This window comes from Echinops telfairi, unplaced genomic scaffold, assembly GCF_000313985.2.
Source record: "Echinops telfairi isolate 266 unplaced genomic scaffold, ASM31398v2 ScPeMD7_16;HRSCAF=60, whole genome shotgun sequence".
Taxonomy (NCBI): domain Eukaryota; kingdom Metazoa; phylum Chordata; class Mammalia; order Afrosoricida; family Tenrecidae; genus Echinops; species Echinops telfairi.
In genome coordinates, this window is record NW_022103913.1 from 2140903 (window position 1) to 2168594 (window position 27692).

General features: G+C 38.1%; 1 protein-coding gene across 1 annotated transcript in view; it reads left to right on the forward strand.

Moving 5' to 3' along the window:
- The window catches only part of SLC9A9 (solute carrier family 9 member A9), an 859212-nt gene that overhangs the window by 12194 nt on the left and 819326 nt on the right, over positions 1 to 27692 (forward strand). Inside the window, exon 2 of the mRNA XM_045287469.1 lies at positions 8948 to 9150. Within this exon, the coding sequence (XP_045143404.1) occupies positions 8948 to 9150 (203 nt within the window). The remainder of the gene's footprint in view (positions 1 to 8947; positions 9151 to 27692) is intronic.

Here is a 27692-nt window from a genome sequence, read left to right on the forward strand (position 1 = left end):
ATCTGCGTCTTTATCGTGGACTCTACTTTGACAAGGCAACTCTTCCTCAGTCATATTTTGAGTGCCTTTGGAACTGAGGGTCTCATCTTCTGGCACTCTCTCCGACAATATCATGCTTCTGTTCAGTGGCCCTCCACTATTGGAAAAGATATTCTTCTTCAACTGAGCACAATGTTTCTGGAGGGACACACAAGGCATAGTGATTGAGGAAGGGCCTAGCCAGTTCAGTTGAATCAACTCTGTGTATCAATGGGGTGACAGATGTCACAGCAAAATCCTCTTAAAAAATGGTGAGGAGCCATCAAAGGTGCAACTATTGGTCTGGTCCAATTTGGAGGAAAGAAGAGTGATGGAAATTCAAAGACAAGGAAACAATTAGTTCAGTAGACTAAGGAATCATGCAAACATCAGTCTCTACAACCCTGAGATCAGTAGAATTAGATGGTGCCTAACTACTCTGCAAAGGATCACATTAAATGATCCTAGATAGAATGGGAGAAAAATGTGGAACAGATTTCAAAATTATGGTTGGATACAGACTGGTGGAACTCCCAAGAGTTAGGCTGGATTGACTAGAGAAACAAATTCATTGACACTTGTATATGTAAGAAAAAGGTTTATATCAAGGAGTAATCAGATATCAAGAAAACATCCCAGCCCAGTCCAAATCAAGTCCATAAATCTGATACTAGTCCATAAATCCCTTTTCATATTCATTCAGCTACGGACAATTATGGAGAATGCAGGAATATCACAGGTGGTAGATGCAGAGTCTCGTGGATCAAATGGCAGTGTAAGCATCACAAGGCTCTGGCAGGTCACAGCTACGCAGCTAGCTAACAGGAAGGTAAAGCAGAGAGAGTGTGTGGCCTGCCTCCAGGGAGAAAGAGAGAAGTAGGCCAACTTTGTAAAACCATTTATCTTGGTTGCCCTCCATTCAAGTTATGACCTGATTGACAGACTCAACTCTGCCCAAATGTTTCTACAGGAGCCAACTTGGCACAGAAAACCTAACAATTACAGGCCCTTAGTTACCCTACAAGTCTGAAAATGTGCAAATCCTCTTGATGTACTTGTCAACCAGTTAAGATAAAAAGGGCAGCATTTACCAAAGGACAAGTTTTTAAAAAGAAAGAGGAATGTAAAGAGGAAACACAAGGAGGAAATAAGATAAGTGATGATCCACTGAGGGAATTTCAAAGGATGAGTTCAAACAAATTATGTATGAATTTTTGAATGTAAAACTGATTATCTGTTCTTTCACCTAACTCATAATAAAAAAAAATTAAATACTGTATATACTTGTGTATAAGGTGAGTTTTTCAGGACATTTTTCATGCAGTTTTTGTGGTAAAATTAGGTGCCTCGGCTGATATTCGGGTCACCTTGTACTCGAGTATATATGGTACATATAAAACAGATTTAAAGTATTGGAAACCCTATGGGACAATTCTATTTAGTTTTGTAGGGTCTATATAAGTTTGAATCCACTCAGTGACAGTACTTCTGGCTTGGGTTAGGGTAATTGCAGTAAGGGTATTAGCTATGTATAAACTAGTAGTTGCCATAGTTTCCAGAAGAGAATTATCTGTAATTTTGTATTTGAATGCCAAAGTAGAAATCCCGGAGTTTCATGAAATAAGGATTTGTCTTTCTGTGTGTGGCTGTTTTTGTTGTGTGGTGCTGGATAGCAACATTAATAATGAATGGTGAACCTTGATACCCCCTAACTGGTGAGAGGCTCTGATGGTTGAAAATCCCTATTATTTTCCAAATCATAGCTTTATTTATTGGGAAACACTACTAGAAAGTTTGGCTGAGGAATCCCAAAGTTGATCAGCTTCATGGACCACTTTCTACCTTGGAAAATAATTGTTTTTAGTGGAAAGTACTCTTGCTGGATTCTTTCTTCCTCAAAGTAAGTTGATAATGAGCCAACACAAAGCAATCAATCGTGTCATTTTTCAGCAACACCTCATGTTCTCTTAATACTTGAATTTAGAAGGATGTGCAAGAGCTAAGATAGAACAAAAGTTCTAAGATAACAAGAAGCCTTGTGCATTTTAATATTACAGTTTAATCTCTTACTAATTCCAGAGATATATTAAACTACTAAAATGGAAAATTTTAGAAATTAGACTCAGAACTTTAAAATCCAAACCCATGTCATATCATTAAATCTGTATACTTTCAAAGACTTTGATTACAGTAACTCATTATTATCAAGCTGATTCCAAGTCGTAGTAATCCCAAGGCAGCCATTCCAAAGTATTTAAAGAGCCTGACGAGCATTGTGCTCATCTACTTCCTAAAGCTACTCCCTAGAAAATTAGTGCCCTTTTCTCTACATATGGAAAACGTACTCATCTTTAAGAACCTCAGACCTTTTGGTTTTTCCTATAGGGTCTCTTAGAACTCTATACATTCTGTTGTGGATAGAAACAACAAAACTTTTATATTTCTTAGGCTACATTCAGCTGCAAGTACTAGAGATTCTGACTATAGAAGATGCAAGCAAAGAGGACATTTATTAACTCCTGTGATTATTCAGAGAAGAACAATCTTCCAGTTGATCCATTAAGGCCCAGGCTCTCCTTTTTTTTCCCGTTCCACAATACTCAATGTTAAGGCCATAGTGGTTATGAATTAAGCTGCGATCCTTAAGGTTGGCAATTCAAAACCGCCAGCGGTTCTATGGGAGAAAAACTTGACTTTCTACTCCCATAAACAGTTACAAGCTCGGAAACCCACAGGATGTCCCTAGGAGTCAGAATTGACTGAATAGCGGTGAGTTTGGTTTTGGAATCCCCGATGTTAGCTTCATCATCAGACTGGCAGCAAGGTGGCTATGGCAGTTCATGTTGTCTCATCCAGATCCAGTAATACCCAGGAGGAAGCCAGCTCATCTCTCTTATGTCTCTCTCTCTTAGCATGTTAAAAAAAAAATCTAAGAACTACTCCATCTGGTTTCCTTTTACTTCTTCTTGACCAGAATAGAGTGCAGTCCTCATTCTGGAACTAATTATATGCAAAATGAATAGAAGTATTCCCCCAAACTGGAATAATATTGATTTACTCTAAGCTCATAGTTTTGAGTTTGTGGAGAAGGTATATTGCTGAACAAATCCAGGCTTAGTCACGTAAAAGGAAGGATGGATGCTGGCCTGGGAATTTACAGTGTCTGATAAACTTATAAAGTTAAAATATACTATTATATAATATTACATAGCTTAAGAATTTGCCTTCTTGATTCAGGGAAGGAACACTCCTTTATTTACCTAAATTATTCTTCATAGTCACTCACTGCACTGATATTGAAAGAACTCTAAATCTCAATTCTTGTACTAAATTTATGAATCAGCATTTAAATATATACCTTTGTAACAATCGGTTAGATAGGAAGGTAAATAACAATTTATTGACTCTTTTATTTAGCAAAAATATCAAAATGTGAAGTTATTGTTTCTTGACATATCCTCCATCTGGGTCTATGCACCTCTGAAAACAGTGTTTCCATCTCAATCCATTCATGAAGAATTCTGCACTCTTCAATTATACTTTATCAGTTATGGCTTCTTCAAGGGACTATAATCATGTTCAGTTTCAATCCTCTTTGAATTTTGGGACCTCAAAAAGTCTGAAGGGGCAAGATCAGGACTGTCGGGTTGATAGGGTAAGAATTCTCAATGAAATTCCTGTGGGACAACCCTTGTTAACCTCTAAGAATGAGCAGGACTTTTTCTCATTAATGGTTTTCTTAAAATATTTTTTAAGGCACCCTAAAGACACTAAGGTAAGTATGTTACTGAAAAACTTGTCTACAGCCACCCACTGACCACAGAATCATGTTTACATATGATGGTTTTTTAATTAATAAATGCATGTATGAGCTGGAACTCTACTAGCAATGTTTTTTGACTTACCCTTGTTGCATCATGCAACTCCAGGGATATGGGGTGATATCAGAGAGTGTATCTGGCCTCCAGTGAGCTATTTATCTCTGTCACGCCTCCAAATGAGGTCATGAAATTCCGACCTGATTGACAGGCTAGACTCCACCCCTTCACAAGTTGACAGGAGATTATGTAACTGCTACAGTGCCTTCAGGTGGACTCTTAACTTTCAACCTTGAGATCAGCAACTGAGCATACTGAGACCATGGAGAAAAAGATAGTGTAAAGATGACCTTTGAAATAACAATTCCGATTAAAAAGCACTTACTAAATGTCAAAATAATAATAATAAAATAAGAAATTACCATCCTTATCCCTCTAAGAAAGCTCATTTAGGAAAATGTTTTAACATAATTTCAAACAACTTTTGGTCAGAGGGAAATGGAATTGGTTTTGAACTGCATGTTTATTATATGACGAAGTTTGGAACACTAGCCAAGAGGAGAGTATACTTTATTCATCCTGGACTTCAAGATCACAGGACTAAGTAGGAAGGAAGGGCATAGAAGTATGAAAATATTTTAATATTTTAGGGATATGAACATATTATGTGGGTGGCTATATCTTACCACCTCCGGCTATATAGGAGTACCCAATTCCACATGACCCCAAGGTCTAAAGTCAAGATCAGACATGCGTCCATCCTCCATTTCTCCTTATCCTATTGTGACATCAACCATCTCTCACTACTTTTTCGGTAGGTGATATAATTCCTTGTAATGGTCATACAGAATTCACAGACAATACTCATATTATAAGATTTATTAGGGAAGGTAACAGGTTATAAAATATCCCTGTTTTGTCCACAGTACCTCTTCTCAGCCATGCTGGAAATCATTTCTCTTTCTGGTGCTCAGACTCTCAGCCACTTCATCCCTTGGCCTCTGCTGTGACCAGTAAACCCACTGCCACTCTGCCTCATGGTCTTGATATGCCTTCTCTGCTCTGTCTCATGACCCTGATGCTATGGTTTTGGTTGCTTCTGCCACTTTAGTGAAGCCTGACATGTGCTCCACTGGTGGCTTTTCTTAGTGAGAGTCTTGGGATTCCTGTTTCTGCTTCCAAGATGGCTCACTCTCACACCCAGCAGAATGGTAAAACTGACCAATCCCTGAGTTAGAGTCTTATAGACCTTATTTGCATGCTCCCACCCAGTAACCAAGTGGGAGTTTAAAAAAAATTATGGATAGAAGAGCCATGTCAAGTAATTTCATATAACTATATTTTATTCATTTTTGTAATTCTCACATATCCAAGAGCGATAGCCTATCTGTTTGTGACCCGAAATCAGAATGGGTAAATGAATAAAGTTCCATCATATTTTCAAAATAGATAATGGAGTGAGAAACACCCTAGAGAGACAAGACTCATATTTCTAAATGCTACTTTGTATTGGTGGTTTATATTGCTATTTTTATTTTCCTCCCTATCTGTGTCATTCATTCTCCCACAGACATCCACTTTACATATGGGGCACTTAAAATGTTGTAAATGAGTAACTACACAAACTCAGAGGGTCTTTTTCTCCTTTAAGAGACACTGTGGAGAAATAGAAAGTTGAGCTAAAATTCTCCATAATGTGTTCTACTTTTATAAAGGAAAATAAATAAAATACAGGGCATAATTTCTGCCTTATTGCTTATTTTTGGAGATAAAGCCAAGGTCTGCAAAATAACACTGAACCAGATAAACCTTTATACCAGAGGGCTCTAAAGCATGCGATTCCAATTTAAGTATAGTAAGAACTCAGAGACAAAAATGTTCAACAAGTAAAGACTCCATTAGAGCAGGCAGCTGAGAAGAACTGGGGCTGGAGATGGACCTTTTAGCATAGTGAGTACCCTCACCAAAAAACCCCAAACTCACCACCACCAGTCAATGATGACTCATAGTGACCCCCTGTGGGTTTCTGAGACTATAACTGTTTATAGGAGTAGAAAGTCAGGTCTTTCTCTTGAGGAGTTGCTGGTGGTTTTGAATTGCTAATGATGGAGATCACAACCCAACACGTAACCACTACACCAACAGGATCCTTGTAGTGAGCGGTCTTAGAGACATCATTTCCCACGCTCCTTGAGGGCCTGTGTAGAGAGAGGTTAGAATAAATGGGAAACACAGCTCATCTATAAAACAAGTATACATCATTGTCATCTTAGCTGTCCAGGTGATCAGATTTAAGGAGCAAGAGCTGAATTTGTCCTAGAGTTTCAGCCTCAAGAAAGTGATACCATCAACTGTCCCAGAAACAGATTTCAGCCTTTGTGGGACCCAGGCCTGTGTTCTGGTGGCTGGTTGCTTGTTACCTATCCACTTTGCTGGGAACAGACTCTTTTCCTTCCTCACCAGGATTGGACTATAATTAAAAGTTTACTAAACAGAGTGGTGATTTTTAACCATGGCAACCAGTCTCCTTTCTCCTTCCATGAAAATAATTGGTGCTTTCTGTGTATTATATCTTTGCGTGGATACACACAAACAAAACCTCCCACTAGCATTTTCCTCTTTGTAATCAAGCCTTATCTGTCAACTACTCTGACCAAATGGTGTGTTGGAGTTAGTTAAATCAACACTCTATCTCTGTCAGCATGTGGTTAAAGCACTGAGTGAACATTTTGACTATAAAAGTATCACTAGGCTCTATGGGTAGTTACCTGGCCCTTGATAAGTGAGGTCCAGGAAATGTAGTTCCGGGCTAGGCAACTGCTCTCAACAACAACTCTACCCATTGGAGGAGCATACATTTTAGTGAATTTTTAGATGTCTTTGCTGTGTTCAGGTACCATGTTGCAAACTTGCAGCCCAAGTCCTAACCCCTCCTGGATTTAGCTCATCTTAACAAATATTACACAAAACTTTAGGGTCCATTTCAAGATTTGTACCATTCAAGAAGCTTTGGAGTATCCTGATGACACTAAGTAACAAAGGGTGCCTACTAAATGGCATTGCACAAGTCATATTTATCTTCACGTATAAAAACATCACCTCCTGTGGGACTTGAGTGGATTTAAAAAAAATCTATAAATGTATGGCACAAAAATACACACCAAAATTGTTTTATTATGTAAATTAAAGGATATTAGATGACTGGGTTTACAAGGGAGTGGTGAGACTGCTAACGGTTGATGTTTTAGTGGGCAATGTTTATTTATCATAAAACACATACATCAATTCTCATTTTATGGCTGATTTTGCTTTTGTTGTTGATTTGTGACTTAGAAGACTCCTCGTGCTATAGAGTGGAACCACTCCATTGGGTATTCCTGGCTGTAATCTTTATGGAAGGAGACCACCAGGTCTATTTCTTCCTCAAAGCTGTAGGGCCACTTTGAACAACCAACCTTTTGGTTACCAGCACAGTGCAAACAGTTTGCTTCATCAGTTAATTTTCAATTCTCATTTTGAACTGAAAAATGTTCATAAATCTGAAGGTCTTTTGCTGTTGTTAATGTATAAATTGATTGCTGTGTGGTTGATTCCAACTCAGAGCCATCCTATGAAGAGTAGAAATGTTTCACATGATGTTAAAATAATTCATAATTTTCGAGGTGTTATAAGCATACCAACCGAGTTTATAATCTTAAAAGTTAAGAATTGCCGTAACTTAAAAGGTTCAACTCTTTGCTACCTGGAATGTGATTGTGGTAGTTACATAATCTGTTGTTAATTTGAAACTTAAGAGTGAAGGGGTGGAGTTTAGCCTGTTAACCAGGTCCCAGCTTGATGATCTCATTTGGAGGTGCTCAGGAGATAAATAGCTCTCTGGAGGTAGGACACAAGCTCACTCCCTGCGAGACACTCCTGTTGATAAGACAAATGGAGCTACACTAGATCCCTGGAGTTGAAGGAGCCACATGGAAGCCTGTGCCACTGCCACTGGATCCACAAGATTTTCCACCCACTACCATCTGCTCTTCCTGCATTTGGCATCATTGTGTGTGTTTTATGAGTCTGAAGAGGACTTTTTAGATTGGTATTGGACATATAGGCTAATATCGGACATATGGACTTGATTTGGACTGGGCTGGGATGTTTTCTCAATATTAAATTGCTCTTGTATATAAAGCTCTTTCCTATAACCATATGAGTGTCTATGAATTTGTTCCTCTAGCCTACTTAGACGGACACAGTTATGCCTAACAGCACCCCCAGCTAACATTGTATGCCTCATCAGAGAGAATCAGTTCCAACCATCACATTAGGAGTAGGTTAATGAAATGTTTGATGAAAGATAGTAAACTAATTTTTAAGTTGAATATTTTGTAGGCCTCATAAAGAGAAGCTTTGTTCACAATAGTTAGACAATTTAGAGAATACATTCTATCATATAACAAGAAGTCTAGAGTTAAGGTAGTTTCAGGGTAGGTTGATTCCGTTGTTCAGTGATGTCATTCATCATTTTGTTTAATTGGTATCTTGGTCCTGGCATCACAACATATGGACTTTGTCCTTGAGCTGGATCCCTTCATGGCCACATGATACTATCCAGAAAATACTGGAAAGGCATATTGTTTTGATCATGTCTTGAGAGAGACAGTAATAACTTCTTTTTCCCTCAACATGGAAAATAAATGCTTCCTTTCAGACTGCATGGTCAGATTTAAGTCATGTAGACCAGATGTACTTTCCAGGAAAATTCTTTCCCTGGCTTGGTTAGACTACTCGGATTCTATTACATCAGAGAGGGTTTGCTTGCAGAACTTACAGGAGAGGCAAGTAACTCATACCTCCAAAAATTGAGGGTCCATTAGGAAGAAAAATGAGATAGATATATGCTGGGTGTTCAATCAGCAGCAGTGTCCACTGCAAGTGCTTTACCCATGCAATCTACTGAACAGCTCTCTATGGATGAGTGAATGATTTTCACAATCCCACAACATCCCTGACCCTTTCCTATGCCACTTCTACAGATTCAAAATCATATGTTTTATAGTATCCAATATTGAGCCTTATAAATTGCCTTCCTTCTTTGAAATTCTTTTTATTCTTTATTTTAGGCCTCATAATGGGATTAATTTTACGATACGTTACCGCACCAACTGATATTGAAAGTGGAACTGTCTATGACTGTGGAAAACTGCCCTTCAGCCCATCAACTCTGTTGGTCAATATCACTGACCAAGTTTATGAATACAAATTTAAAAGAGAAATAAGCCAGCACAACATCAATCCTCACCAAGGCAATGCTATACTTGAAAAGGTAAGAACTTGTTCAATTACGTATTTTAGTCTCCTACTATATATAATTGCATCATATATTGTTGTTGTTGTTGTTTGTTGTCATCAAGTCCAATACAATGTGTTACAGAATAGAACTGCTCCATAGGGTTTTCTGAGGTATAATCTTAATGGAAGCAAATCCCAAGCCTTTTCTTTATGTTATATTTCTTTGTGTCACCCTTTATGTCAGCCTCCAGCCCAAATCCTTTGCACATCCTATTGTGTCACCTATGGCAGGGATGAAAAGCTTTCTTTTTTTTTTTTTTGCCAAGGGCCATATAACTTATAACTTATAACATATAACTTATAAGTTATAACATATAACTTATAACACCATCCACAGGCCATATAAAATAGTCAACTTAAAAGTTAGTTTACTATGTTTGATCAAACATTTAATTAACCTACTCCTAATGTGAGGCCTGTGATGTTAACTGGTGTTGATGATTTCTCAGCCTTTATACGGTCAGTCTGTAGTTTGGACAGTCCCCACCCACTCTAGGTAATGCACGGAGCCCAGTGACAAAGTGGTTAAGTGCTAGGCTGTTAGTCAAAAGGCCTACAGTTTGAACCCAGGAGTAGCCGTGGGAGAATGACGTGGCACTCTGGTTGCTATAAAGATTACAGCCCTTGCAACCCTGTGAGGCAATTCTACTCTCTACTCTGTACTCTGTGGATGCTTTAAGACACAAATCACTGGCAATGTTGGTTTTGTTAAAATTTGGGCTTATATTGAAGGGACTTCAAAGACTTCTTGGTGTTCACTAACTTTTTGAAACTCCCTCATGGATATAAACTCTCCCCTTTAAGCAATTATTATAAACTCTCCCCTTTAAGCAAGTACTGTTGAAGCAATTATTTTTTTCAAGTTCACTGAAAGGTTAACAGCTTGAATTATACTCTTATTATAAGTTCAGTTGCTATATTTTTTCCTTGGAGTTGAGGAACATATTTTTAGTACAATTGTTTTGAAAGTCACAATTAAATTAGGTAAAAAGAGAATAATAATTTAACTGGCTTCATCTTTCTTGATACTTCATGTTTTCACATGTGCATTTGAAGTATCAATGTACCTATTACCAACTACTTGGTTGAAGTCTTCCTTCAGTCAAAGGGAAATGGAGGAGGATGAAAACATTCCCACTTGAAAGCCTTGATCTAGGGTGACTTGTTGTTTTCAAACATCAACCACTTGGCTGTTTACAGCGACACACAGTCAGTCTCAACTGAGCTGGATCCTATACATTTGGAAGGAAACATGTAAAGTTGCTAAGTAAAAAAAAAAAAAAGAAAGCGAAGTAATTCATGTTTTTAAAAAATGGTTTATTATTGAAACGTGTGAACTCTCTCAGTTATTGGTTGGAAACTTTAACAAGCCAAATTGCCTTTTGAGGTGTCCTGTGTGTCCTTGGTCATTCTGAGCATAAGTGAATTCTTTTAAGACAAAAGTTGTACAACAAGGTTTTCTCACATAATCTGATACAAGAACAAAGAGTTATTCTAGTTTCTTCTGGGTCAGAGCTGAGCAGTTTCTTGATAAATTACATTTTAAATACTTTTATCCCATATAGATTTCATTTTCTTTAAAAAATATCCCTTTTTTTATGTTTTTCAGTTTTAAAGTGGTTAAGGTAGTTATTTTTTTCTCATTCAAGATGCTTTGGGTAATTTGTAGTAATTTTTTCTCACATTATCTTCCACCAGCAGGTTTCTAGATTAACTTCCTGCTAGCTAATGGTGGGGGCTCCAGGAAGTCAAACTAATTATAACATGAGCCTAAATCAGACTTAGTTAAAGAGGTGAACCAAAGCACACAAAAAGCAAATCCAATAATGTATTTTTTTTCAAAACCATTTTATTGGGAGTTAATACAGATATATCATTCCATCATTCAACCATATAAAACAGTATTGTACAATTGCTACCACAATCAGTTTTAAAACATTCTTTTCCTTCTTGACATCAGCTCCCTTCCCCCCACCCCCAATCCCACCACTGTACCCCCAGAAACCCTTATTCTACTTGCTGTACCTATAGGTTCATCAATCCTGGGTTTCAGAAACTGAAAAACATGAGGAGTCACTTCTGGATCTTCTGCTTTGGGGGAGGATCTCTTCCAATTGACCTTCTTGTTTGCATGGAAAATAGTCTATCCTAGCATAAATTAATTTATAAAATCACCCTGTTAGCAATTTAAGATTTTAATTTAAAGCAGATTCTTCTATTTTACTTTTGCTTAGGACTGGGAGAAAAATTAAGAAGTCCTTCTCTTCCTTATCTCATACCAATTTTTAATCCACATTTCTAAGATAGACTGTGGTATTCTACCAAACAGGTTGAGCTCTGTCTGTAGTATCTAAGGCATCCACAACTGAAATACTACATTTGGATGACTAATAAATGGGGATATATACTCTCACAGTTTTAGGAGGTTAGAAATTTGAATTCAGGGCTTTGGCTCTAAGGGGAGGATTTCTCTTTCTGTGGGCACTTGGGAAATATCTTTGCCTCCTTTCAAAATCTGTTGTTGTTGATAGCTGTCATTGAGTCAGTTCCAACTCATAGTGGCCCCTTTACAACAGAACAGGGTGCAGCCCAGTTCTGTGCCATGCTCAAAATGGTTCATATGTTTGAGCCCATTGTTGTAACTACTGTGTCAGTGCATCTTGTCAAGGGTCTTCCTGTTTTCATTGCCCCTCTCATTTACTAAGCTTATGATGTCCTTTTCCAAGCACTGGTCTCTCCAGAGGACATGTCCAAAGTACAAGAGTTCAAGTCTCACCATCCTTGCTGCCAAGGGATATTTGGCTGTACTTCTAAGACATATTTGTTTATTCTTTCAGAAGTCCACAGTACTTTCAATATTCTTCGGCAGCACCATAATTCAAATGCATTGATTCTTCTTCACTCTTCCTCATTCAATATCCACTTTTCACATGCATATAAGGCAATTGAAAATGCCATGGTTTGAGTTAGATATACTGTGGTTGTTACAAAATCTGTTGTCAATTTGAGACTTAAGAGTGAAAGGGTGGAGTTTAGCCTGTCAATCAGGTCGCAGCTTGATGACTTCATTTGGAGGTGTTTAGGAGATAAATAGCTCCTGAGAGGCAGGACACACACTCCCTATGAGACGTTCTTTCTAACAAGACACATGGAGCTATGCTAGAGCCCTGGGAGCTGGAGGAGTCATGTGGAGACCCCTGCCAGTGCTGAGATGCTTCTACCACTACTGGATCCACAAGATTTTCCACCCACTGGCCTGTGATATTCCTGCATTCGGCATTATTGCAAGGCTGTGTGAGTCTAAAGAGGAATTCATGGACTAGTATTGGACATAGAGGCTAACATTGGACTTATGGACTTGATCTGGATGGGGCTGGGATGTTTTCTTAATGTAAAATTGCTCTTTTATGTAAAGTTCTTTCTTGCACAAATATGACTGCCTATAAATTTGTTTCTCTAGTCAACCCAGACTAACACATATACCTTAGTCTTCAAAGTAACATTCTTGCTTTTTAACACTTTAAAGAGGTCTAGGCATTACCTAAGGAAGTTTCCCTCATATTGAATCATGGCTATGACTGAAATAATAGGGTACTATTGAATTCCACCCTAGTCCTCTTACAGCTGACTGGTTTGTCACATCAAAGCACTTCATGGGGGTTATCACATCATGACATAGCTGGCAAATTAACATCACTACCTAATTGCCCCTGTCAGTTGTCATACTGTGGCGACTTATATGTTGCTATGATGCTAGAAGCTATGTCACTGGCATTTCAAATGTCAGCGGGATCACACAAAGTGAGCAAGTTTCAGAACAGCTTCAAGACTAAAAACAGACTGCGAAGAAGAAATTCGCTGCCAACTTCAAAGGAAACCTTATGCATAACCACCGAAAACCTTACACATAACATTGAAACATTGCTAGATACTAAAGGCTAAATGAATGGAAGCAGAACATTGTCAGAGATAGTGCCAGAGGATGGGAGCCTTGGATATAAAGGCATTTGAAATACGACTGGTAAGGAGCTGCTTTCTCAAAGTAGATTTGACTATAGTGATATGAATGGAGTAAACCTGCTGGCCTAAAGCCTTCAAAATCTTCATTTGCTGATGGGACACAGTTCAAAATGAGAAGAAACAGCTGAAAACATCAATTAATAATCAGAACTTGTAATATACAAAGTATGGCTATTGGAAAATTGGAAGGCATCAAAAATGAAATGGAATGCATACAGATCAGTATACTAAGCCTTGATGAACAAAAATGGAGAAATGGGCTGATATGGGCCATTTTGAATCATCAAGTCACATGGTTTACTAGGCCAGGATTGACACAATCAAGAAGAATGGTGCTGCATTCATCATGACAAAGGACATTTCAAGGTCCATGCTGTCTGTGATAGCATTGTATCTATCTGCCTTCCAGGAAATCCAATCAATAAAACTATTACTCAGATTTATTCACTAGCCACCAAAGCTAGTGATATAAAATTTGAAGAAATCTACCAATGGTCTGAGTCAGATATTGGTCAAACATGCAATAAAGATGCATTGATAATTATTGGTGATTGGAATACAAAAGTTAGAAAAAAAGAGGAAGGAACAGAAGTTGGAAAATATGGTCTTGGTGATAAAATGAAGCTGGAAATGGCAAGATAGAATTTTGTGAGACCATGACTTGTTCATAGCAAATACCTTTCAACAACACAAATGGTAACTATGCACATGGACTTCTCCAAATGGAACACACAGAAATCAAATTTACTACATCTGTGGGAAGTCACGATGGAGAAGCTCAATATCAGAAGCTAGAATGAGGCCAGGGGCTGACTGTGGAACAGATCGCCAATTGCTCATGTGAAAATTCAGGTTGAAGTTGAAGAAAATGAAAACAAGTCCACTAGAGCCAAAATAGGACCTTGAGGATATCCTCCCCAAATTTGGAGACCATCTCGAGATGCATTAAATGCTAATGACAGAAGAGCTGATGAGCCGTGGGGTGGCATCAAGAACATCACTCATGAACAAAGCAAAAGGCCACTAAAAACAAAAGAAAGAAAGGAAAGCTCAAAGTGGATGTCAGAAAAAATTCTGAAACTTGCTCTGATTTGTAAAATAGCTAAGACACAGAAAAGAAATAATGAAGTAAAAGAGCAACAGAAGATTTCAAAGGGCGGCTCAAGAAGACAAAGTAAAATATGGCAATGAAATGTGTACAGCCCCAGAGTTAGCAAACCAAAAAGGAAGAACACACTCAGCATATCTTAAACTGAAAGAACTTAAGGAAAAAGTCAAGCCTGAAGTTGCAATATTGAAAGATGTTATGTATAAATATTGAGTGGTGCAGAAAGCATCCAAAGAAGATGGAAAGAATACATAGTGTATTCACTGTACCAAACAGAACTAGTCTACATCGAACCTTTTCAGGAGGCAGCATATGAGCAAGAACTGATGGTACAGAAGCAAGAAATTCAAGCGTCACTGGAAGCATTAGCCAAAAACAAGACTCTCAGAATTCATGAAATACCAATTGAAATATTTTATGTATCTCTGGAAGCACTCACTCACCCATGCAAGTAAATTTGGTTTCTTTACGTTGAGCTGTAATCCACACGAAGGGTGCAAACCTTGATCTTCATCAGCAAGTGCCTCAAGTCTCCACTTCAAGCCCGCTTTACATTCAGCAAGCAAGGTCGTGTCTACTGCTTATTTCAGGTTGTTAATAAGCTGTGTTAGATTGAGTTGTCTGGGGAAACAAACACTCACATACCTATAAGAAAACGTTTTGTAGCAAGAAGTACTTATACATCAAGAAGGCATCCCAATCATGTCTGTAAGTCCAATGTTAGTCCATATTCCCCACTTCATACTCATATCTGCAGACTATGATGCCGAAATATGAAACAGGAAGTAGGAAGATCATGACTGGTGTGTGCAGAATAATCACATGGATCCAAGGCCGATGGAAACACAGCAGGATGCTGACAGCTGTTTGGGTCAGTCAGTCCACATAGGGCTGCCTATGGAGGCAGGCAGAGTTCCAGTCGGTAGGAAGATGGAAGGACAAAGAGAAAATGGGAGTTTCTCAGCTTCCCTTTCTTATAAGAAGGTCACACCCCCAAGGAGGCATAGTCAGATGCTGACCTGACTGACATGTTGGATTCCACACCTACACTTCCATACATATTCAAATTAACATAAAATCATTTAACTACCATAGATGGGCAGAAGGAATTGAACTTAGAAAGGTCATTATAGTAGGATGGATTGGAGACTTGAGTCCGGACTCTGTTATCTAGTTAAGAAGAGGTGAGACTCCTAGAAAACTCACATGCTTTCAATCAAGAGCACCTACCTATTTCTTTTTTAATAGTGAAAATGGAAATGTAGAGTCTAAGAAGTTTCAAGACTTAGGTTTTGGTTGAAAAAATATGAGGGTTCTAGGATAGAGTATGACAAACTTAAAGATGAGTATCTTTGTATTTGTGTTTGTGATGCTTTAAGATATGCTGCTGGTATTTAAAATAATTTTGAGGTCACTCATGGTGTATAGATTTCAGCAGAACTTTCAGACTAAGAATAGACCATGAAGATGGAATAGGTTGTCCCCTTCTGAACAATTAGGCATTGAAAACCATATTAGTAGCAGCAAAACACTGTCAGATAGGTTGGAAGGCATTCAAAATACGACTGTGTAAGAGTTACCTCCTCAAAATAGAGTCAACCATAATAATGCAGATTGAGTAAAGCTTTCAGAACCTTCGTTTGCTGGTGTAGAATGATTCTAAATGAGAAGAAACAGCTGAAATTATCCCTTACCAATCAGAATGCAGACTGTATGAAACGTGAATGGAGGAAAATTGGAAGTTTTCAAAAATGAAAAGGAATACATAAAGCCATTGAGGTGACATGTTCTGATATTGATCATTTTGAGTCAGACAAAGCATATGGTTTACTAAGTGAAGAATGACAAATTTAAGAATAATGGTTTCTCATTCATCATCAAAAACAACGTTTCAAGATCTATCTTAAAGTTCAATGCTGTCTGTGATAGGATACTACCTAAATGTCTACAGTGAAGTCCAGTTAATAGAACTATTATCCAAATTTATCACTATTGATGACAAAATTGATAAAAAGCAAAACCAAAAACAGATTGTGTAAATCTGCTTGCTTCACAAGACTTCTTTAAAGTGTTGAAAAGCCAAGATGTTACTTTTGAGGACTAAGATGCACTTGACCCAAGGTATAGTATTATTCAACTCATGCATATATAAAAGTTGGACATTGAATAAGGAAAACTGGAGAGTTGATGTATTTGAATTGTGGTATAGTCAAAGATTGTTGAAAGTACCATGTACTACCAAACGAACAAACACACTTGTCTGGATGGAGTACAACCCGAATGCTCCTTAGAGGCAAGGAGGGCGAGACTCTGTCTCACTTAACGTTGGATAGGGTGTCAGGGGAGACCAGTCCCCGCAAAAGGACCTCATGCTTGGTAATGTAGAGGAGCAGCAAAACAGAGGAAGATCCTTGATGAGAGGTATTGACACAGTGGCTGAAACAACGGCCTACCCTTTAGTCAGTAATTGTTATCCTCATTCCATCTCCTCACCTGGTACTCATCAAGAATGTTTCTTTTATTGTAAAAACCTTTTCATAACTCTTGTAATAATTCCCTCATGAATGTTTGTCTTTTTGTGACTAATTAACTCAGTTTAATATCTTCAGGTTCAGTCATGTTATTAGCTATTTTGAAGATGCATTGTTATTCTTTAGCATTGCATAGAATTCTGCTGTGTATATGTACCACAATTTGTTTATCCATTACTCCATTGATACCCATTTAGATTGTTTTTATCTTTTTGCTATAGTGAATAGTGTTGTGATGTACATGGTTGTACATATATTAATTGATTTTTGTTGTGGTTTTTAATCCTCTAGACTATATACCAATTAGAGGGTCAGATGGTTTTCTATTTCTAAGTTTTAAAGGAAGTGTCTGTGGTAATAATTTCGTTCGGAAGAATTAATGCCTGATTAGCTCTAAGTAGTTGGAGATTAAAGATGTCCAAAACTTCCAAGATTCTCTTCTGCTCCATTTTCTACCCATTTCTCCCTTGAGTATATTCTTTCATGTCCTTGGATTCTGTGATTCATTGCAATGTCCCACAGACACTCAGGAAAGTTGGAAGGAATGTGTCTCTTAATGATGGGTACTGCTTAGTCCTAGATCCAAAGGTCAGGCAGACGTGAGCCAAATTCAATACCAGAACCAGAAGCCAAAAATGTCTACAAAGGACAGCAAGTCTTCTTGCTTCTACTAAAGCTCAGTTAAGAAATAGGCGTATGTGTGTTAGAACCAATGTATTTACCTCAAAAATGATAGGTTATATTTTAATGTCTAAGATATTTTAATTTTTAAAATCATTTTATGGGGGCTCTTGCAGGTCTCATAACAGTCCATACAGCAGTTTTATCAATCTCATATGTGCATATGTTGCCATCATCATTTTCAAAGCCTTTTCTTTGTGCTTGAGCCCTTGGTAGTAGTTCCTCCTTTTCCCCTACCTCCCCCATCTTCCCACTCTCGTGGACCCTGGTGAATTATAAAGTATTGTTTTTCCTTTCACATCTTACACAATGTGCTGTCTCCCCTTCATCCATGGCTCTGTTGTTAGTCACACCTGCAAGATAAACTCAAAGATACCCTCAAGGAAACAGAGGGTGGTGATTGGTTCGTGTCCTCTTCTAAGGTCAAGTCTTAATCCTAACCTGTTCCTGTCCATAAGTATTGTAGAGAATGCCCTCACCAATGTATCTTTGTAGACAAAGGTGTAGAAAGTCCAGAATCATAATATCATCTAAGAAATTATGGCTAGATGGGCCATATTAATTGACTATAACTCAGCACCATACCATTTTCCATAGTGGTTGCATCATCTCATATTCCCATCAGCAGTGTATGAGGATTCTAGTCTCCCCACACCATCACCAACATTTGCTGTTTGCTCTCTTTTTTAATTATTGTTTTTATTTGAATCTCTGTCATGCTAATGATCATGAGCAATTCTTCATGTTCGTTGGCCATGAGACCATCTTCGGAGAAGTGTCTGTTCATGGCCTCTGACCATTTTTGAAATGGATTATTAATCTTTTTCTTGTTGAAGCGTTGTAAGTTTTCTAAAAATTTTAGCAAGTAATCCTTTTTCAGATGTCATTGGCTAAAATAGTGTTTTTTTTTTCCATCTGTGGGTTATCTTTTTACTTTTTTGATGAAAATGTTTGATGGCCATAAGTGTCGTTCTGGTTTTGAGAAGTCATTTGGTTTGTCTTGTACTCTTTGCATGCGCTCACTGATTCTGGTAGGATCTTTGTGTCATCATACATTATCACCCCAAACTTTGTCCTTGTTTCCTCAATGATGATGTCTATAGTTTTTGGTTTTATATTTAGGTCTTTAATCTACTGGGAGCTATTTTTTGTATATATTGTATGTTATTTTTGGTATGGGTCCTCTTTAATTTTTCTTCAAAAACATATTCAATTTTGCCAGCATCATTTTTGAAAGCAATTATCTCCCATTTAATGCCTTTTGGCACATTGTTAAAGAGCAGCTGTCCATACGTGCATGAATTTACCAAATTTTCAATTTGTTCCTTTGGCTTATGTGTCTTTCATTATACAAGAGCCAGGCTGTTTTAACAACTATGACTGTGTAGAAGGTTTTAAGATAGGGAACTATGAGGACTCATATTGTTGTTCTTTAGTAATGCTTTCTTCATCTGGTCTCTTTTTTCTTTATATATAAAGTCGGTCATGAATATTTCTATCTCTTTAAAGGATAATGTAGGAATCTGAACTGGAATTGTATTGTATCTATAGATTACTTTGGGCAGTATTGATATTTTTGCAGTATTAAGTCTTTTCAACCATTTAACAGATCATGCTATCTTTTTTTTCTTAAAAGACCAAAGAATATCCAACGGTTATCACAGGGTATGAACATAGTCACACTGAGTAAACAGTTGGTGCATGGATGAATGAATAAATATAGTATGAGCCCTTGGAAGAGCACATATGACTGGAGAAATGTACAGTATTTTCATATTTTAAAATTATACTCCTGAAAGTGGGAGTCTTAGCACTCTGGACATTTAAAATAACTAGGTGTATTAGCTAAATTAGGAACATACAGATCATAAGTTATTTTATAGAGAAAATATGTGAGCAGAGACCTGTCACATTTGACCCTAAATCCCGAGTAGTCCATCATTCCTGACATAGAACAGGCTTGGCAAGAGCCTTCACGCACAAAAGGAGAGCAGGGTGCCTAGGATTGAGATCTGGGACATTTCACAGTTACATGGGCAGGAGAAAATGAGGATACGGGCCAAGAGAGAGGAAACTTGTAAGGGCTACGGGAAGATAGCTAGTACTCGACATCTCAGAGGTCATTGTGCAGTCCGACTCTGGCTGAGCCTTTTATGCTGCATTTTAAGGGGTTAGTTGGCCTTTGTTTCTAAAAGTAAGAAGTTAAGAAATTTTATTTTACTAACAATTAGAAAAGTAATCATTTAGGGTGTTGGATGAAATTCTTTACTTTAGGATTTGGAATGGCTAGAATGAATTCCTGTGCCATGTCACAAGCTCTTGGTAGATTTTGTAAGAGCAAGTGTATTTCTGGGTTGTTAGATGTTAGCATAGTGTTAGTTTGGGTTGACTAGAGAAACAAATCCAGGACACTCATATGTGTATAAGGAAGAACTTTTATATCAAAGAGTAATTCCATATTAAGAAAATATCCCAGCTCAGTCCGGATCTAGTCCAATATTAGCCCATATTTCCGATACCAGTCTATAAATTCTTCTTCAGACTCATGCAGAAATGCAATAATGCCAAATGCAGGAAAGTCTAAAGCAATGGGTGGACGTTCTTGTGGATCTAGTGATGGTGGAAGCATTTCCGGTTGGCATGGGTCTCCATTTGGCTCCTCCAGCTCCAGGACCCTGCCTGCCATCAGCATCGCTCCATGTGGCTTGCCAACAGGAATGTCTTACAGGGATTGTGTGTGTGTGTCCTGCCTCCAGCAAGCTATTTATCTCCATATCATCTCCAAATGAGGTCATCAAGTTGTGACCTGATTGACAGGCTAAACTCCACCCCTTCCTTCACTCTTAATAGTCTCATGTTGGCACCAGATTATGTAACTACCACAGCAAGCTTGGAAACAAAATTGAGCTTGAGGGCTCCATGAATTCTTTCCAATAATATGGTATAAGACTGGAGTCTATGAGAACTCTTGGCATTTAGATAGGCAATAGTGTACTGCACTCATGTGCCATGTGTAGACATACAGAAATTTGAGTAAATACCATATGCTGGGCTTATTTTGTTCAGCGCTCAATGGATAAACGTGTATAAAAGAAAAGAAAATGTTTCCACTTGAAAACAGTGTTCTTCCAAGCGGCCATCAAGCTCAGAAGCAACAAAGCCCACATGGAAGAAGCACACCAGCCTATGCAACCACGAGGTGTCGAAGGGATCAGGTGTAAGGCATCATCAGAACAAAAAATCTTACCATAGTGAATGATGGAGGGAGTGCGGAGTGGAGATCCAAAGCCCATTAGTAGGCCACTGGAGATCCCCTTGCAGCGGGGTCTCGGGGAGGAGATGAGCCAGTCAGGGTGCGATGTAACAATGATGAGAAATACAATCTTCCTCTAGTTCCTAAAGGTTTCCTCCCCGCTCCCACTACCATGACTCGAATTCGATCTTGCAAGACTGGCTAGACCAGAGGAGGTACACTGGTACAGATAGGAACTGAAAATACAGGGAATCCAGGACGGATGAGCCCTATAGGACCAGTGGTGTGAGTGGCGAAACAGGGAGGGTAAAGGGAGAATGGGTAGGAAAGAGGGAACCGATTACATGGAACTGTGTGTGACCTCCTCCCTGGGGGACATACAACCGAAAAGAGGGTGAAGAGAGACATCGGACAGGGCAAGATATGATGAAATACCCATTTATAAACTATCAAGGGCTCATGAGGGAGGGGGAAGCAGGGAGGGAGGGGAAAAATGAGGACCTAATGTCGGGGGTTTGGGAGGAGAGAAAATGTTTTGAGAAACGATGTACAAATGCGCTTTACACAATTGATGTGTGTATGGATTGGGATAACAGTTGTATGAGCCCCTAATAAAATGTTTAAAAAAAAAAAAAAGAAAACAGTGTTCTTCTATACAGTATGAGCATACGAAGAAATCAAAACAAACTTCCAAGAGGATAAAACTAAAGGTGTTGCTCTGTAGTTATTCATTCAAGTGCTTCCAACACCATTTGTATTAAACTCTTCTGTAGATCTCCAGATACCCTGAACTGGTTTTAACATTTGTAGTGTATTATATCACACAGTGACTTCATAACTATCATTCATTGTGGAATTTAATCGGAAAGGGTACCAGAAGCCTACTAAACATTTCTAAATTTTATTTTACTAGAAATTTCAAAACGTGTTTTTGAAGAGTGATACTGAAAGAACTTTCTCCATCATTTTTTTTTTAATTTTTTGAACAGTTTTGTTGGCATATAATTCACATTTATAATAGTTCAATCACATCAAGACTTTTTCTTTTAATTTTGAAGTTTACTTCATCTGACATTAACATAGTTCCTAGTTTCTTTTGATTAATGTTTTCTTTTTTTTTCTCTTTTTTAACATTTTATTAGGGGCTCCCTCCATCATTTATTTATCTATTCATTCATCAAAACAAGTGAACTAAGGAGTCCTATTAGTAGAGGACGGAAATATAATTTTGAGGTAAGGCATGGTTTCAACAAATTTACTAGGCAATCAGGGCAAAACAGCAATCAGTACAGAAAAATGTAGCAGGGCAGGGTGCCTAGGCCTAGCAAACTATAACAAATAAATAATAACCCAGTAGGCATCAAAGAAGAAGGCAGAGTATTACAGACACTCAGAAGAGGACACTATTACTAGGGGTAATAATTATGGTGAGAGATGATAGGAGATATGTGCAGGAAGGCTAATTGATAGAACTTTGAGAGTGTTTGTGTGGGTAATGAATGGGAGAGGGGCAAGCATTCAAGGCAAAGGAAGAGGCATAATCTGCATGTAGGAGAAGAGATAAAGAATAATCAGGGAAAAGAAAAACATTTCCAATAAGTTGAAATATGGAGAACACTGAAAAGTAGGACTGGAAGATAATTTAGATAAGATAAATAAGATCTAAATTACTAATGCCCCCGAAAGCCAGGTTGAGCAATGCTAATTCTATTTGTAGTCAGTGGGAAGACATTAAGAGTTTGTGAGTACAATGTTGACAAAGGCAAAGGGATAGTTAAGCTGCCATGTTTAGTGTAGAGCATGGAAGAAAGGAGGTAAATTAATCTAAAGTTGGATAATAACAGAGGAGCTGATGGAAGACTGTGCAGGGCTTGGGATGACTGTTAGGATAAGAAAGGCAGAGAATGCCTTACTGTTTCCCTCTGAGCGCCTGTGGTCCCAGTACAGCATTGAGGCAGAAATGGAGAAGTTGCACGTTAGGGCAGGAGCTGATTTGTAGAAAACAAAAATCACAAGTATGGTTTAAAACTGATGAATAAGTGAAACAATCTATTTCATTATTAATTTATTCATCATTGATGTAGCATACTGTGTGTTTACTATATTGAATTTGAAGTGTCAGCAAGCCATTTAGCTGGAAAAGTTTTATAGACACAGTACAATTTTTAAAGTTGTCAGCATGATGAAATTTATACTTCCTTTCATTCATAAATCAGTTGACCATGATCTAAAATGCCAACAGGAACTAAATACGCTGTGAAACTTTTGCCAAGTCTCCACTTCAGATATGACAAGTGACACTATTAGTTGGTAGGGAAAGTTATTTGAGGGTAAATTTCACTACTGAGCAATCGCTCCTTGCCTAACATTTTAATAAAGATTGAATTACTAGGTTATCGATAGGTTATCAGAATTATTATTAATTATAGTAATGAGCTTACTGTATACTTCAAGGTATTTTAAAGAAGCCCTTTGTCTCATTCACCTCATCCTACAGTAATAAAAACACCCCAAGGGGGTGGTTTTAATGAACAGAAGTTTATTTTCTCACACTTCAGAAGTAGAGAAGTCTGGATTCAGGATTCTTGCCCTAGGGGAAAGTCTTTCTCTGCTTATTTCTCCTTCTATTGCTGCTACCAATCTTTAGTGTTCCTGGGCGTGTATGTGTACTGTTCTGTCTTCACAGGGCCTGAGCCCCCTGTGTGTGTCTAGCTACATGCTGGGTCTGTATTCTCCTTTACACCCCAGCATTCAGCGCAGACTGAAGTCCCACCCTAGGCTGTCTGGCCTGGTTAACATAAAAAAAGAAAATCCTGTTTCCAAACAGGTGTAGAGTAAGACTACATCATATATTTGGGAGGTGGGAGCATCCTTATAAAAACAGATAATTGTCTAACTTTAAACAAATAACTCAATGTCCCACTTTCATAATGGTAAGTTTTACTTCCTCTGCTTTAGAGTTTCAACCCTGATATATTTATTTGTAAACTATTTTTGCTCTATTTATCCTTTACTTGATATTCTGGATGCAGAAGCCAGAGGGAAAGCTCTTTTAGAATGGGAGCTACTGACCAAAAAGAAACATTGAACTAGGACAGGGGTGTCAAACTGGTGGCCCGTGGGCCACGTGCGGCCCCTGAGTTAATTTTTTGTGGCTAGCGATGCTCTGAAATAAAATGAAAATAGAAAAAATTGTTATGAAGAAAATAGCGCTTAGGGGAGCTGGAGGCAATAAGGTACACACAATTCCCTCATTAACCTTTAACTACTGCAGATGAGTCTACACATGACCCAGTGCCTTTCCTGGGGGCCTGTGGACGTGTATAAACGCGCTGACTCAGTTCCGACGACATTTGGAAGTGATATGTCTGCCACTCTCAGTGTCACCTAATGTAAACAGATCCCAATAGCCAAAAGGTTAAAAAGGTAAAAAGTTACTTTGTTATATTTTCCAGTCACAATATAAGCGGTAAGTGAAAACTAGGTAGGAGGAAAGTGCTGGCAAGTTTCGGGTAAAAAACAAAAATTTTAGTTTCATAAATACATTAAATAACATAAATGTTTAAATGAAAACAATTATATAGTGTTTAAATTATCCTATTCATATTCCTGAATCCTCACTTCAAAACAAAACTTTAACAAAATTTGTAAACGTGATGTGGCCCATGTGAATCTTGCCTGTTGCACCAAATGGCCTGCATTTTAATTGAGTTTGACACCCCTGAACTAGGAGATAAATATGTGCCATCAACATTGGGACACTCTTGGGGAAGATAAAGAAATAGCTCCCTTAAGGCTGTTTTAGGCATGCTGAAAGATAGCAAGCATCATGTTGATATAAGGCAGGGTTTGGGATTGGAAAGCACTTGTAAGATACAGTCAATGATTTCTCTATAGAGAACTAAGCTTAGTGCTTTTTGTGTTTCTTCCTATGAAAATGCTCGACTCTTACCATGAAATAGTCTTGGAGGATCTCAAGCTTGGTAGTGAATGGATTGATGCTATTTAGACAGACTTAGTTACTTTCATTCTAAAAATGAGTTAAGAGATCTGTTTTTAATAGGTAGGTATAAAATGTATTTATTTTAGCTGTTTTCTTCCACTCCTGCTCAACTTTTTAAAAAGAAAGTTGGCCTGTGTGATGACCTCTGGAGCATACTAGGTTTTAATTTGGTCCCTGAACAGCATGACCTTTATTAATTTGTTTAGTGATTTGACAAGCAGGTGTTATTGGGCACTCCCTCTATGACAGGCACTTGTTTTGTGTGTTGCAAGTACAGCAGTGAACAAAACACAGTTCCTGTGCTAGTGGGGTTTAGGGTGTATGGGAGAGCTAGATAAAAGTAAAATCAGCACAAATGTTTTTAATCTAATATCTGAAGGAACCAAGTGCTATGAAAATAAGTTTAACAAAATGAGATGATGAGGGGCAGAGCATATTTAGATAGATCCATCAGGAGAGGTCTTGCTGAAGAAGGGAAGTTGTCAGAAGGGAACCAAGCAGAGATCTAGAAGAAGAGTATTTTAAAGCCACCTAAATACGTAATGCCATAGTAGTGCCCCTTGCCTGCTGGATGTCATATTTTCTCTTGTCTCATTGATAAACTGTGGTAAAGCGGAAGGGCAATGACAAAGAGGAAGACTTCTGACAGGATGGATCCACACAGTGGCTGCAACAACAGGCTCCAGCATGAAACAGTTGTGAGGGCAGCACAGGTCTGGGAAGTGTTTCCTTCCGTTGTGCAAACGGTTAGTGTGAGTCAGGATGGGCCTGAAGGCACCTAACAGCAACCAGAACTCAAAATAGTGTAATGTGTGTTGGTAATAATGATTTCTTGGAGTATCGTATGTTTGAACACAAATAAAGACATCTAGCACATCCATTCTTGGTTGGGGAAGTTGAGGGGAGACAGGGATCACATGAAAGTATACAGGTAGGTTGAGAGTGGGGCTGGCGCTCTTTGTAACATAGCAGAATTTAATAAAAGGAAAAGTTATGGAGTGAAGAGAATGTGTTCTCAGAAATATTCGTTGCTTTAAGCCACAGAAAGTATCCCAGACCTCCTTGGAAATAAACAACCAGGATGCCCGTCCTCTTCCTAGTCACCTGGCTATTGACTACTTCTTACTGTGTCCATTGCTCCTTGTTGGTACCTCTGGCATTTCTTGGTATGTTGGGGTTTTTTGGCTTAAAGATCATCTTCACAAGATATTTGCCTTTCCTTTATTGGAGTGTTCCTGTGACTATTTTGGTCTTTTTGTTACTCAGAAGTGATTAGGATTGGAATTCACCAGGGCTGGAAGATCTTTAATGAATTGATTACATTACAATAAATTGCATTATAGAAAGTCATTATGTTATATTCCATCATGGATGGTCATCTGCTCCACCAATTCAATGGATTTAATCGCAAATAACTACTCTGTGACAGCACTTAGCCAAATTGGCACACAAAATTAACTATCATGGTTACCATGTCCTTTGAGAAGCATTTGATTATGTACTTCATAAAAAACATTATTTATCTAATATATGATTACTTATTTGTAAAATAAATGCAAGTTCCTTTCTACTTGTATATCATATGCATTATAAAGAAAGTGTGAACTAGAACTTTATAAACCATAGCTCCTTTAAAAAAGGAGATAATAGAGAACTATAAAACCAAGCAAATTCTAGTGTTTTCTTTGCATCTATCAAGTGGATCTTTTATTTATTCCTTAGCTTTTGCGCGTGTCACCTTATAGACCAACATTAAGTCTTACATTTTGTTAAAATATTTTCTCAACTATACCAAATGATATCTTTATTTTGACATCTTACTATTTGCTAAAATGTTAAATATTGTGTTCTGAGCCTCAGTGGAATAAAAATGTACAAGGACTTCTGGCTTGAATGTAGATGTACTTAGGGGCTGTTTAACCTTGTGGGAACATTTGTTTCCACCCCAAATGCACTCACACACTAAACTACTATCTAGATATTTTCACAAAAGTCCATCATCAAAGCACCATGTTTTGTTGCCCCAACTCTTAGTTGAATTGTTCATTAGTCTTTATGATGTTTTGATAAATTCCCATCCCCGTGCTGAACTGTAAAGAGTGTCACAGCAGCTATGTGTTGGGCTGTACTCTGAAAGGTTAGAATTTAGAACCACCAACTGCTCTGTTGGAGAAAGATGGGGCTTTCTACTTTGGTAAACAGCTATAGTGTAGGAAACTCACAGGGGCAGTTCTAGTCCTCCCAGTGGGGTTGAGGTGAGCAGGCATTTTGACTTGATGGCAGTGAGTTTGATTTTTTTTTTTTTTTGGTTTGCTAAACTGTAGGCTGGGAGGGTAAGGAGTAGGTCTACTTCATGGCTATGTAGGTGTTGTATTCCTTGCCCAGAGAAGGGTCTCCAGCACATGGAAAAGTAAAAATTATTGAAGGCGGCATCATATTTTGCTTGACAGATGCTACTTCTTACTGTTAGTGTGTCCTGTCTAACCTGCTATGTCATATCCAAGTACAATCACAGATAGCCATGCAGAGTGACAATGTATAAGGGATCTCAGAGGGCTGCGACAAGACCACTGAAAGTCTCATTTCCGAACTAGGAGGCAACGGGCATTTATAGACGTCAAAATATAGACAGGTACATATGCAAATATATTTATATATGACTATGGTGAAATAGATCTATGTACATTTATTTATAGGTTTAGTTTTAAGTTAGCAGATAGACATTGGGCCTCTACTCAAGCACTCCCTCAATGCAAGAACACTTTGTTCTATTAACCTGGCATTCCATGATGCTGACCTTCCTGACATGATCACAGAAGACAAATTGGGTGCATAAGTAAATGTGGTGAAGAAATCTGATGGATCTGAGCTATCCAGAGATATAGCATCTGGGGTCTTAAAGGCGTGAAGGTAAACAAGC